Source organism: Chelonia mydas, chromosome 2 (genome assembly GCF_015237465.2).
Source record: "Chelonia mydas isolate rCheMyd1 chromosome 2, rCheMyd1.pri.v2, whole genome shotgun sequence".
Classification (NCBI taxonomy): domain Eukaryota; kingdom Metazoa; phylum Chordata; order Testudines; family Cheloniidae; genus Chelonia; species Chelonia mydas.
The window spans coordinates 117452987-117465070 of NC_057850.1; the positions used below are offsets into that span (position 1 = coordinate 117452987).

Below are 12084 nucleotides of genomic sequence, written 5' to 3' on the forward strand. Positions count from 1 at the left end.
TTATTGTACTCAGCGCCTGTCACGTTTTATTTTCCCCGTACAAAGGATGCCCGGAGACAAAAGATTTTTTTTTATTTTTATTTATTTTTTTTTTTTGCGTCAGAGATGTTATATATTTTTGGAAGGGTCGTGTTTCCTTTAAAGAGGTGACCTGTATCCTGTCCGCAGTAGGGGGGTTATTTTGATACTCCGGGAAGTTCATATAGGATTGTGCAGATCACAGGCTTGGGGGGGAAGGGGCGGGGCGGAATTCCTATACATTGTGCTCTGGTGGAGGAAAAGCAAGATCTACCTAATACTACAGGCAAAAAGACATGTTCTAAATTACCGTAGGGTGGCACTTGTGAAGTAGACAAAGGACAATGCAGAGTGAGTATTTTACACAGATTCCTGTCAGTGGCTGTGTGTAATACGCATGGAGTTCCTATGATAAACGCCTGGAGGTCAGATGACATGTTCATTAAATACGCACATATTACCTTAGTGTGAGCTATTGAAACTACAGAGGCTCATTCTGAGGCAGTAGATACTGCTGAGTCTCTGCCCACGTGCAGTGTGATCTACCACAATGACGAAGTGAAGGCGTCTGTAGGATTTCAGTATTTAGCTCGCCAGCGCACAGCAAAAGGGAAAAGTATAGGACCGTGGCGAAAGGCGCCTTCGCAACACAGCAGTTTGGATCAGCAGAACAATTAGCCCTAGCTGCCTCGCATACCTGAGCCGGGCTGCTGGACAGGAGGCTGCCTTGCAAAAGTCTGCGTCAGTCTTTCTGCTGCGAGCCTGTAGCCTGCCTGAGAGTCGGAGGGTGGTGTCCGGCAGCGGTCTCACATCTGGGAGAGCTAACGGGGTCATCAGCCCACTCTCTCCCCCCTCCTTTTCTGTTGCTGCTTCACAGATTATCTACCAGCTAGAAAATGCGCATTGCTGCCTTCTAAGAGGAGACTTTCCAGGGACTTTAGCCGTGGCGTTCACTGGAGCCCTCCTCTCTCAAGCCGTGAAGAGGAAGAGAGGGGTATTTTAGACTCACCCAGTTCAAACAATGCATGGTATAGGCAGACTCGGGAACAGCGGCAACAAACCTTAGGTTATAGAATGGCTTTCCGGAAAGCTGAAAAACCCATCTCAGCGCGCTGAATAGACCGGTGCCTGGGAAACAGAATGACTCCAAGAGAAAATAGCAAAAGGCTGCGAGATCCGAGCAACTAACTTTCACACTTTCCATTACACTGGTGCTAGCTGGCCCTGTAGGACATTCCTGCGCGTTAGTTTGCACTTGAAGAATTCCAAGCACACAGGTCCTGCACTTCCCCCTCAAGCAAAAATCCCACTGAAATCAAGGGTAAATTGAAATCAATGGGAGTTTTGCTTGAGTGAGACATAATGATGGGGAACCCTGATACATTGTTTTCGGGTGTTTCTTTTCTCTTACTCCCCATTCCCCCTCTCCTCAACTGATTTCATGTTAAGAATACTTTGCTATTGTACATATAGTTTTTGTGTCTCTCTAACTTTGTACATAACCAAGGAACTCCATTTCTCTCCTCTTTATGTCTCCAACCCCAGGGTATTCCATAACATCGCCACTGATGGGAGAAGTTTAAAACTTCACAGGCCAAGGAAACTTTCCTGCAGCAGAGAATAACGTCAAAGGGCTCGGCCTCGATAACCCAAAAAGACATGGGAAAACATTTCGTCCTAAAATGGAAAATGTATTTACTCCTGTCTGCTGTTTATTTCTCTCCAAATCTTGCGTGATTCAGCACACTTTGGAAAACGGTAGCAATCGTGTCATTTAAAACATCCTATTCTTACTGCAATTTAGGGTTCTCAGCTGGATTCATAACAATCTATTCAAGGTACACTGCCTTTAAACGTTAGTTGCCTAAAGCGCTTTTTTTTTTTTTTTTTTTTTTTTTTTTTTTTACTGCAAGTAAGGTAGGCCTTTAAGTTTTGTAGAGTATTTCCTTTTCTATTCTTTAGACACAGGCTGATCCGACGAGAGCACCGATTGCTTTATGGACACACAGTCCCTATCAGAAAAGCAGTTAGATGGTTAATCTGTTACAAAGATTGTCAAATGTCAGAATGTTCCCCCTGTAGCCAAAAGAGGCATCAAATCATTTAAAAAGGACATAGGGGAGTATGCAGTTCTGAGGAAGATGGCTATAAAAAGCGTCCTGTCTGTGACATGTGCGTTTGCAAAAAGGAAAATCCATCCAAATAAACAGTCGGATTCCAGGCCTCGTGCCAAAGGTCCAATAGAAGCCAAGAGGTCTGGGGGCTCAGGACAAAGAAAGGGCAACAGAGTCTGGGATTGGTACTAAATCCTTCTCCCTCCCCCCCCCCCCATCCCAGCTCTTCCCCTCCTTCCTTGCTTTGAAGGGACTTGTCTTCTCTTCGGATTTTTCTTTAGGTTTTGCCGAGAGAGTCTATTGGATGATCATTTTGGTTGATCAGCATTTTCAACTAGCGCAAAATGCAGTCATATCCCCAATGCTGAAATGTATCTGTCTATCTCAGCCTCAGCCTGTCGAGATCTATGTAGATCTTGATAAATTCAGACACCCTGAAACTGACAGTGGAGGGAAAATCCTCCAGGGCTTAAGGAAACGTACTTTTACAATACTGAAGGGATTTGTTTAAGTTTCAGTCTCGGATTTAATTGAAAAAATGCTTCTCATATGCCGGACCTCAGAACAAGAAGAGAGGGAGGGGGAGAGAGCCTGCAGTTAAGAAGGGAAGTTTCTGAGATAGCGGTAAACATTTATCTTTCATATTTGTCTCCCATTTTCTTAACTGGCTTAGTCTAAGCTATTTCATTTATCCCAAGAAGCAGAGGCGCACGGACATGAAACTGAAACCGCAATAATGAAGAGATTTCCTAGAATAAAAACGATGATTATAGAACACCATCTGACTAACCATATCTGCCAAAAGTATAATGTCCATATACTCTGGCAAAGCAGAGCTCCAAAGCTGGGTTAAGCACAGAAATCGATACACCAACCAAAATAAACATCTTCACCAACCAGCCTATGTACTTTTGTTTAATCAGGGGAACCTCAAGCTGATACTAACAGCAAAAAGTCATGGAAACGTTCAGTACCTTGTCTCGGACGCAGGATTTGTGTGGCTAAAAATAAAGAAGACAGTAAAACTCAGAAGCAGAGACCACCACTGGTGCTGCTAGTGCTCGACGATCATTTGAATTCATTGTAAATAGCACGCCTGGCTTCTTAATGATTTGTTTAAAGTAATCGTCTGCTAGGCAGAGTAAATTCCTGTCAGGTATGAGGAATCTGACGCAATTTGTTACCCCCTTTCTTCTATAAACGGGAGATTACGGCAGAATACTGATGGTAAATAAGAGGTGCTTCTCTGCCCAATTGGGGCTATTTTGGTTTACTTGTGAAAGTTCTTTCTCATGTGCTTTGTAATCAAGAGATGATGCAATTGCATTTTTTTACACCGCGAGTAGAGATTTCTCCTGAAAGTTACTTTGAGCGAATTCCCCCTTCCGACGTAATATTGTTTAAACCTAATGATCTGGTTGGAGTTATTTCACATAAAGTTACCCTCCTTATATTTAATAGACAGAACTTATAGGAGTGTATTGAAATGGGCGTGAAGATTTTACAGTGTTCTCTGGTGGTGGAACGATCTGGACATTTAAACAGATGTCACAGAGCTTAGGAGAAAAAGAATTGCTCTCACTGATCAGGCTCAGGGAAGGATTTTAAATGCAAAAAAAGAGGATTTTTTTATTCTCTGAGGAGGTAATTCCAACAAGCTCAGAAACTGCGCCTCCAAATACAGTATGGGAACAACTTATACCAAAGTCTTACGGAAGGTAAACAATTCATATTGACAAAGCGATTGGGGGGGGGCAGGGGTTCCTATTAAAATGTGTGGTAAATAGTGTGGAGCTTCGTAGTGTTTTCTTAGCTGATTCTCAGGTACAATCAAGCCATTTTCGGACACATTCCCATGTATGTAGCAGTGGTGAGCTGGAGGAAGCTGTCGACGCCTGTTCAGTTAATTTAGGTTTTCTTTGTCTAATTACTGTGGAGCTTAGGGAAAAGGAGCCGGGCTCAGGGCAGTAAACTGACACTTGGGCTCTGTGTGTGGTATCCAGGCAGAGTTTGATGGAAAAAGCCTGCTTCCACTCAACTGCAGGTCACTGTCTGAGACCAGCCCCAACCCCAACCCCCTCCTTGCGTATACCCGCTGCAAGGAGCTGCACTGGAGACAGACAGATACACAGTGCTTCAGGCATATTGATATGGCGTCCTGCTCGGCCGCAAACCTTTCCTTTCTCTTTGCTCCAGCATCCCTTTCTCTTCCACTTCCCGTGCTGCTTCCATCCATCCTCCCTCCTCCCCACGGTTTTAGAGATCTTCCACCACCCCCAGCCTTTGTCTCTCTCTCTCTCTCTCTCCTCCCTTCTCCCCTTAATTCCTGGATCAGACCCTGTTTCCAAGCACGTGTAACCCTATAACGGAACGGGGGGTTTCACTGGAAATGATTTCACCGGGGGCACATCGTTTTTTGGCAATGTCTCGTGAGCTGTTTCTCGATATAAAACCCTGGCAGGCTGTCAGCGGCGATATTGCTGTCTCGGGTTCCATGCAGAAACCCAATCACACACACGCACACACACACACACACACACACACACACACTGTGAGATCGGAATCATTCCGCTCCTTGCTCAACATTCGTTTTGTTGCGTGGGGCGGGAAGTCAACCTGGGGCGGGTGCCGTGGCAAAGTCCACGCGCAGGTACGTTCAGATTCTCTCTCGGTTTCTAATGCTCCCCGCACCCCCTCAGCTCCCCTGCGGTCTCCACGCTCTCTGTGGGGAACTCCCTCCATCCCAAGGGGCGGGGGGGGGGGGCATTCCTTCAAGCGACAAGAGAGCATGCAATTGCCATGCCAGGAAAGCGAGAGCTCGGCACGTTACCTTTGGAGTCTGGCACACTGGCGTGTGGCTGTGGGGATTGAAATGTCTAAGTGAGGTTGATGAATGGTGTAATTGCGTGTGTTAGGGAGGGCAGCGAGACCGATCTGGTGCGGCAGCGCCTCCTGCCCAGATGACGAGTGGACAGGGGCCAGCTGGAAAGGGGGTGGTCTCTCTCTCTCTCTCTCTCTCTCTCCTCTCGCTCGCTGCTGCTGGGCTGAGCTCTCGGAGGGATTCAGGGGGGTCTGAAGAACAAGAGCAAGATTTAAGGAACTGATAGGTGGCCGGGTGTTGTTTGGCTGCTCAGCCTCGACGCCAGACTCGAGGGGCTCTCGTGCTTCCTCCTCTCAAAGGCTCAGGCAGCGAGGGATGGCCGCCAGGTGGGGGGGCCAGGCTGGAATGTCAGAAGCCCTGAGCCGAGCCCTCCCCAAGGCAGTGCAGTGAGGGGGCAGGGGGCGAGCCGGAGCGCAGCCTAATCCGCCCTGCCAAGTGCCTCGCTCGCCGCGGCGCAAAGGAGGGGAGCCATTGCGCAAGGGGCCTGGCGGGCGCTGCTGGGGGAGTGATGCACAGGGCGCTGCCTGCAGTCCGCCGCCGCCGCCTCCAGCAGCAGCACTAGGAGGTGCCCCGGGAGCAGCAGCTCGCCCCCTCCCCACAAGCCCACCCGGGCACCCGCCCGCCGCACCCCGCTCCAGTCTCACCCCACCCCTCCATTCCCTCCCTCCGCCAGATGACCACCGAGAGCGGCCAGCAGCAGCTGGAGCCCCCGGCCCCTCTCCGCTCCTGCAGCCCGGCTCCCGGAGCTCTCCAGTCCGCCTTGATGAGCCAGCCGCCCCCCTCCGCCCTGGAGACCTCCTCCTCCTCCTCCTCCTCCTCCTCCAGCAAGAACAAGAAGGCGAGCTCGGGGCTGCGGCGGCCCGAGAAGCCCCCTTACTCCTACATCGCCCTCATCGTGATGGCCATCCAGAGCTCGCCCACCAAGCGGCTGACCCTGAGCGAGATCTACCAGTTCCTGCAGAGCCGCTTCCCCTTCTTCCGCGGCTCCTACCAGGGCTGGAAGAACTCGGTGCGCCACAACCTCTCGCTCAACGAGTGCTTCATCAAGCTGCCCAAGGGGCTGGGCCGCCCCGGCAAGGGCCACTACTGGACCATCGACCCGGCCAGCGAGTTCATGTTCGAGGAAGGCTCCTTCCGCCGCCGGCCCCGGGGCTTCCGCAGAAAGTGCCAGGCGCTCAAGCCCATGTACCGCATGATGAACAGCATCGGCTTCAGCGCCTCCATCCTGCCCCAGGGCTTTGACTTCCAGGCGCCCTCCGCCTCCCTGGCCTGCCACGCCAACGGCTACAACCTAGACATGATGACTAACTCCATGGCCGGCGGCTACGACGCGCTGAGCGGGGGGCATCACGCCCCTCACATGTCCCCCAACCCGGGCTCTACCTACATGGCCAGCTGCCCTGTGACTTCCAACGGGGACTACGGTCCCGACAGCAGCAGCAGCCCCGTGCCGTCTTCACCCGCCCTGGCTAGTGCAATTGAATGCCATTCCCCCTACACGAGCCCGTCAGCTCACTGGACAGCATCGGGGGCATCTCCGTATATAAAGCAGCAGGCCCTTCCACCCAGTAACCCAGCCTCCACGGGCATCCACTCCAGCATGCCCAGCTACTCCTTGGAGCAAAGCTATCTGCACCAAAACGCCAGGGAAGACCTGTCAGGTAATACCCCTTCCACTTTCATTCCTTTACGGCTGGGGCTGGGCTCTTGCTAGGATTAGAGGAGGCTCTCCAATCGCTGCCTAGTTTGGGCAATCTGGTGGTTGACTCTGGTTTACTGAAGCTGTCAGATAAGAGCCCAGGAACAAGGGCGAGGCTGGGGCTGCCTTGTGTTTTCTCTGAAAACAGAGCTTGACAAGAGAAAACAAAACCTGGTCCGAGAAGGACAACTAGAGCTATTGTTCGTGAACACATTTGCTCTGTTTCTGGCTAAGTATGGGGAGAACAAAAATTGCCATCCACTACTGCCTTGCTGTGGGTTTGGATCTCAATATGAACATGTCCGTTAGTGTTGTTATTACTAGTTTAGAGGTTAAAACCCAGATCCTTATCTTTATGGTATTGTCAGTTTCAACCCGTCTGGTATGTTTGTTTGATTTCTTAGACAGAAATACTAGGAAAAACATAAAGAATTACAAATCCGACATTAAATACAAAAACCCAAGGAGATTTATAGCAAGAGTGACTGAAAAAGGTGTTTAATATTACCTCCAAAGTCTTGCAGGCTGCGGCGGGGGGGGGGGCGGAAAACCCCGTAATCTTTAAAAATGCAGAAGAGATTAAAGCAGATCTAATCTATTTCTACAACCGGAGGGGGAAATGTGCCTGGATTTCTCCCCTCCCTGCCTGCTCTAGTGATTATAGAAAATGTATTCTTAGAAAAACTGCAAAGGGGACATTAGCGGAGAAAACAAGGCACAACAATGGGTAAAAGATGTTAAGTTGTTAGGGGGGAATTTTCCAAATAGCCCTTTTAAATGTGGGTCTTGGAGGTTAACCAAACAAAGACAGTCTGGGCTGGACCACACCGAAGAGGATTTTGGCCTGACTTAACCCATATGAGAGCAGGGTCTTGTTCAATTTTATGGGAATTTCAACAAGTAACAAATACAGAAGACCCTCTTCATTGGGTTCCCCCTCCTACCCCCCGCTACTTGAAGGGCTGTCAATCATTCCTCTGTTCATCTCAAAGAATTGCACTGTACCTTTCGATCTAAAATACCCAGCCTTCACTTTGGAAAGCAATGTTTAACCTTTGTTGGCTGCTTCGCTCGCAGAGAAGTAACTTTTTAACAGCGCAAACGGTTCTGGATGTCCTTTAGGAAAGGAAGGTTTAAAGTTTGCATTGACTAAATTTATCTCAGCAGTGAAGCTGACCAAACAAAACCGCACAGTGTTAAAACCTTGAAAATAATCTCAGAGGCTGATCTGTAAAGCAACAGCAGCTACAGGAATTCAGTGCTTTACAGCAGCTCCTGGGAAACGGACCCTGGTCCAGAAAACAGTAAGCGAACCCTACCTCCACAAAGAGTTTCCATCTGCCCAGGCGGAATCTGCACTTTCGAAATGCCAGAGTATAGCCTCGTTTAATTGTAAATCCCGTCTACAGATTAGATTAATTCTTCACTTTGGTTTTATGATCAGAACAATAATCTTCCTTATCCTTTTTCTGAACAGACACGCGCGTTCGCAATTGCATATTCTCGCCAACCCCTCGAGGAACACTTTCATAACCTTTGGACAGCTTTTAGAAATACTTTGAGGTTTACAAATAAAAAATGTATCCCAAAAATGCAGTAAGCAACTTCAGTGGGCATGGAATCAACAGGATCTTAGAAGTGACGTTTGTTATCAGAGTGCAACATTTTAATTTTGAAAGGGACGTGGAGACAATCCAAGTACAGGGTTGTTTTTTTGTTTGTTTTGTTTTCAAGGGATTTTGTTCTACCGTTGAAACTCAAATATTTCCAATAATGTGATTATTTAAATCCAGTTTCATCCTTTTAAAACGTAAGAGAAGTACAGATCCCATAGCTAGCTCGCTGCTATAAATATAGATCTAGCTAGCTAGCTATGTAAGATCATTTGTGCCAAAGGGACAAATTAATATTTATTTCAGATGTGCTAGACCAGAGGGCAAATCGTGCAGTCAGCTTTTGAACGGAATTTCCAATTGATTTCAATAAATGTGTTCTGTTTAAAACTAATGCCATGATTTGGGCCCAGGCCTTTAGTGAAAGCAGCTCAGATCATCATACCCTAGGTAGCTAAAAAGGTTTTGTTTGTGAATATATACACACTTATGTATATGCGGCATTATATGGTAAAAATTAGGTCCTGGGTTTGTAAGAATTCTTAACAGTAAATGAATATGAGCAATTATTTCTCATTAATCTACAACCTACAAGCAATAACAAGTGCACACAGTGTTTCTGTAGCTGCTTTTTTATTAGTTTAATGCGACGCAGATTTGGTTCCAAAATGTGTTTTTATCGGTCAATAAACCTATATCAAATCACTAGCCTTTTAAGTTAGTGATGGTGTAGAGTTTAAGCCTTGGACTTGCATCTGACCCAAGAATAAGAAAAGAAAAGATTGGAAACAGAGACTTGTTCTCCTGGAGGCTTGAGGGAGACATTTTTTCGCACACTATTAAACCATGCTCACTGATTGAATCAGGGTTGTAATAAAAAGTGCAATGGTTTATTGTGAGCATACCAGCAGGGTTATTAGAAAGACCAAGGAAATCCAGCGAAATAATCACCTTTACACAGTGAGCACTGTGGGGTGAGGGAAGGGACAATGACAGCAGTTCAGGAAGAGATAGGCATGCTGCAATGAATACTGTACGTGCCTCACTGTACAAGAGGGCTGCCTAGCCTCCGGGCACAGAAGCTGGAGACCTATTTGCCTTGGAATCTACAAAGTTTTATCCAGATTACAAATGCAGACGCTGATGTTCTGTGCTGTCGGAGATTTGCTCCAGTCTCTGCGGGACTCAGATAAGCTACTGAAGAACCTCGAATAAGCTTCTTTTCCAATAAGATTTGAAAAGGTCCAATAGGCCAGAGGAAAAATCTGAACCCACTGAACATCCCCTTTCAGATATGAACAGATTGCTCTGGGAAGGGTGGGGGGAACACCTGGGTTAGATCCTGCAGTCCTTTCTCAAGCAAAGCTCCCACCGGGAGAATAAAGTCTGAATAAAGGACCTCAGGATCAGCCCCACAGTTGTATAGAATTGCTCCCAAAAGAGTACAGCACATCCGGAACCGGGCACACTGGCGTGTGGCTGTGGGGTTTGAAATATCTGAGTGAGGCTGATACCTGATTTATATACTGGTGATACTGTATGGGGGAGGTATTGTACTTTTTGGTTTAAGTGTAGGGCATCATTCCTCTGTATCTTAACTATATGAATACACATGTCCAACTATAGCCAGATACAGTACACACACACTCACATTCTATAGTTAATAAAATTAATTCTCATTGATCCTCTGCCCACTGAAGTCAATAACAAACCTCCCATTCATTTTGATAGGGCAGGATCAGGATCATTATCTGCACTGAATTCAGAAAAAAAAAGTGCAGGTGTGTTTGTATAGTTGCGCGCGCACACACACACACACACACACACACACGAGGGGGTACAGAGATGTGTGTGTGCACAACTCCAGCAAACATACCTGCACACACACACATACACACACACACACACACACACACACACACACGAGGGGGTACAGAGATGTGTGTGTGCACAACTCCAGCAAACATACCTGCACACACATACACACACACACAAACACCGTATACACATAACATGTATATGAGGTTGTGCGTGTTGTGGGTATATGGGTATAGATTGTATGTATCTATATAATCTATATAATCTAGATCTCTACACCCACACTGACAAGCATATTCTTTGTGTTTATAATATTACACACATACATACACACACACACACACACAAATACACACAAACTATTTAAGTATGTATGTGTGCACAATAATTTTACACTTTTCTTTTTTGAGAAATGGGACAAGACTACTTATCTTGTAAATTTCAATAGCCTTCAGACTGTCCTTTGAAAGCGTCTTCAAGGAAATTAACATTTCGTGGAGGCCTTCTTAAATGCTCCAGAAGGCTACATCACATCTGTAACGTTTAATTTCCCCACATATCTGAATTTATATTCGCCATAACTACGATGTATGTCAGACAGAGAACCACTTTTTCAGACAGAGTCGAGCTAATTTCTGAGAAGCTCTTGTTATTTTCTTCTCTTGCAGTGGGATTGCCTCGCTACCAGCATCACTCTTCCCCAGTGTGTGACAGGAAAGATTTTGTTCTCAATTTTAATGGCATTTCTTCTTTTCACCCTTCTGCTAGTGGATCTTACTATCATCACCATCACCATCAAAGCGTCTGTCAAGATATCAAACCCTGTGTGATGTGAACTTAGCACTATCAAATAAAGACAGTCAGGTGGCTGTTTAACAGATTTGAGGTATAGACGGACTCACGCAGATAAAATGTAATGTGCACTCCTGATAGCATTGAATAGTACACAAGTCACTTAGCAAAATTACATAAGGCAGCACTGTTTACCATTTTGTCCCCTGCCACACCTTGAAAGACAGAAAAAGTTGATGTAATGCTCCAAAGCTTTTTTGAAAGATTTTCTTTTGTGGGTGTGTATGTGCTTGGGAGGGCGGGGGAAGGGTATCTTTTATAGGAAGTCTATCCAAGTTAATAATAAAATGCATTTCTGTGATCTCCATTGTCCTAAAAATTAGGGTCTGCAAAAGTGCTCAGTTCTATCTTTTTTTTTTTTTTTTTAGTAGAAACAAGTTTCCTTTGACTGGGAAAAATCTGCCTCAACCCAACACCAGCGAGAAAGTCCCTTTCTAAGTGGTTCGAGCGTTAATTAAAGTTTACTTTTTTTCGAAACACTTTCTATGGACGCCAGCACCAATCAATATTATTAAAAGTATATTGTTTAGAAGTTTCGTGTATAGAGTTTAAGAAAGTTCATTTTTTTCAGTATTGCAACAATACAATGTTTTGTTTTTATTTTTACAAAGTTGTTTTCTACCACAGTATTTTTAAAAAGAAATATTTTAAATACATCTTGTGTATACTCGCACACTTAACTGCTTTAAAAGGAGAATATATTTGCACTTATGTATACTTTTTACAGTTTGCCAAAAATATTTTGATGTACAAATTCTTTTTCAATAAAATGTGTATAAACGAATATGCACTGGCCAGGCATTTAGTTTCACTCTAACCCTTCTTGTAATTGTCCCTTTCAACCCAAGTGTAGTAAGTATAATAAGACACCCTAGACCCTGCAGGTACTATTGAAGGGAGGGTGAGAGTAATTGACCTGCAGTGGGATCTGTGTCCTGAGCTAGCCTTAGGTTTGGAGTGTCTGTCTGTCTCTCTCTCTCTCTCTCTCTCTCTCGTTTTCCCCGGCTACTTATGGAGGATTTGCAATAGTATGGGGGAAAGCGTTAACATAAAAACAAATAATCAAAATGTTAGAAATTCAAACCGTCT

General features: G+C 45.8%; 1 protein-coding gene across 1 annotated transcript; it reads left to right on the forward strand.

Annotated features, from left to right (window-relative positions):
- Window positions 1-5158: 5158 nt before the first annotated feature.
- On the forward strand, window positions 5159-11779 carry FOXF2 (forkhead box F2). Its single transcript, XM_037891625.2, has 2 exons — window positions 5159-6674; window positions 10812-11779. Exons 1-2 carry the CDS (start codon window positions 5687-5689, stop codon window positions 10976-10978), a joined length of 1155 nt encoding a protein of 384 aa, XP_037747553.1. The 5' UTR covers window positions 5159-5686; the 3' UTR covers window positions 10979-11779.
- Window positions 11780-12084: the final 305 nt, after the last annotated feature.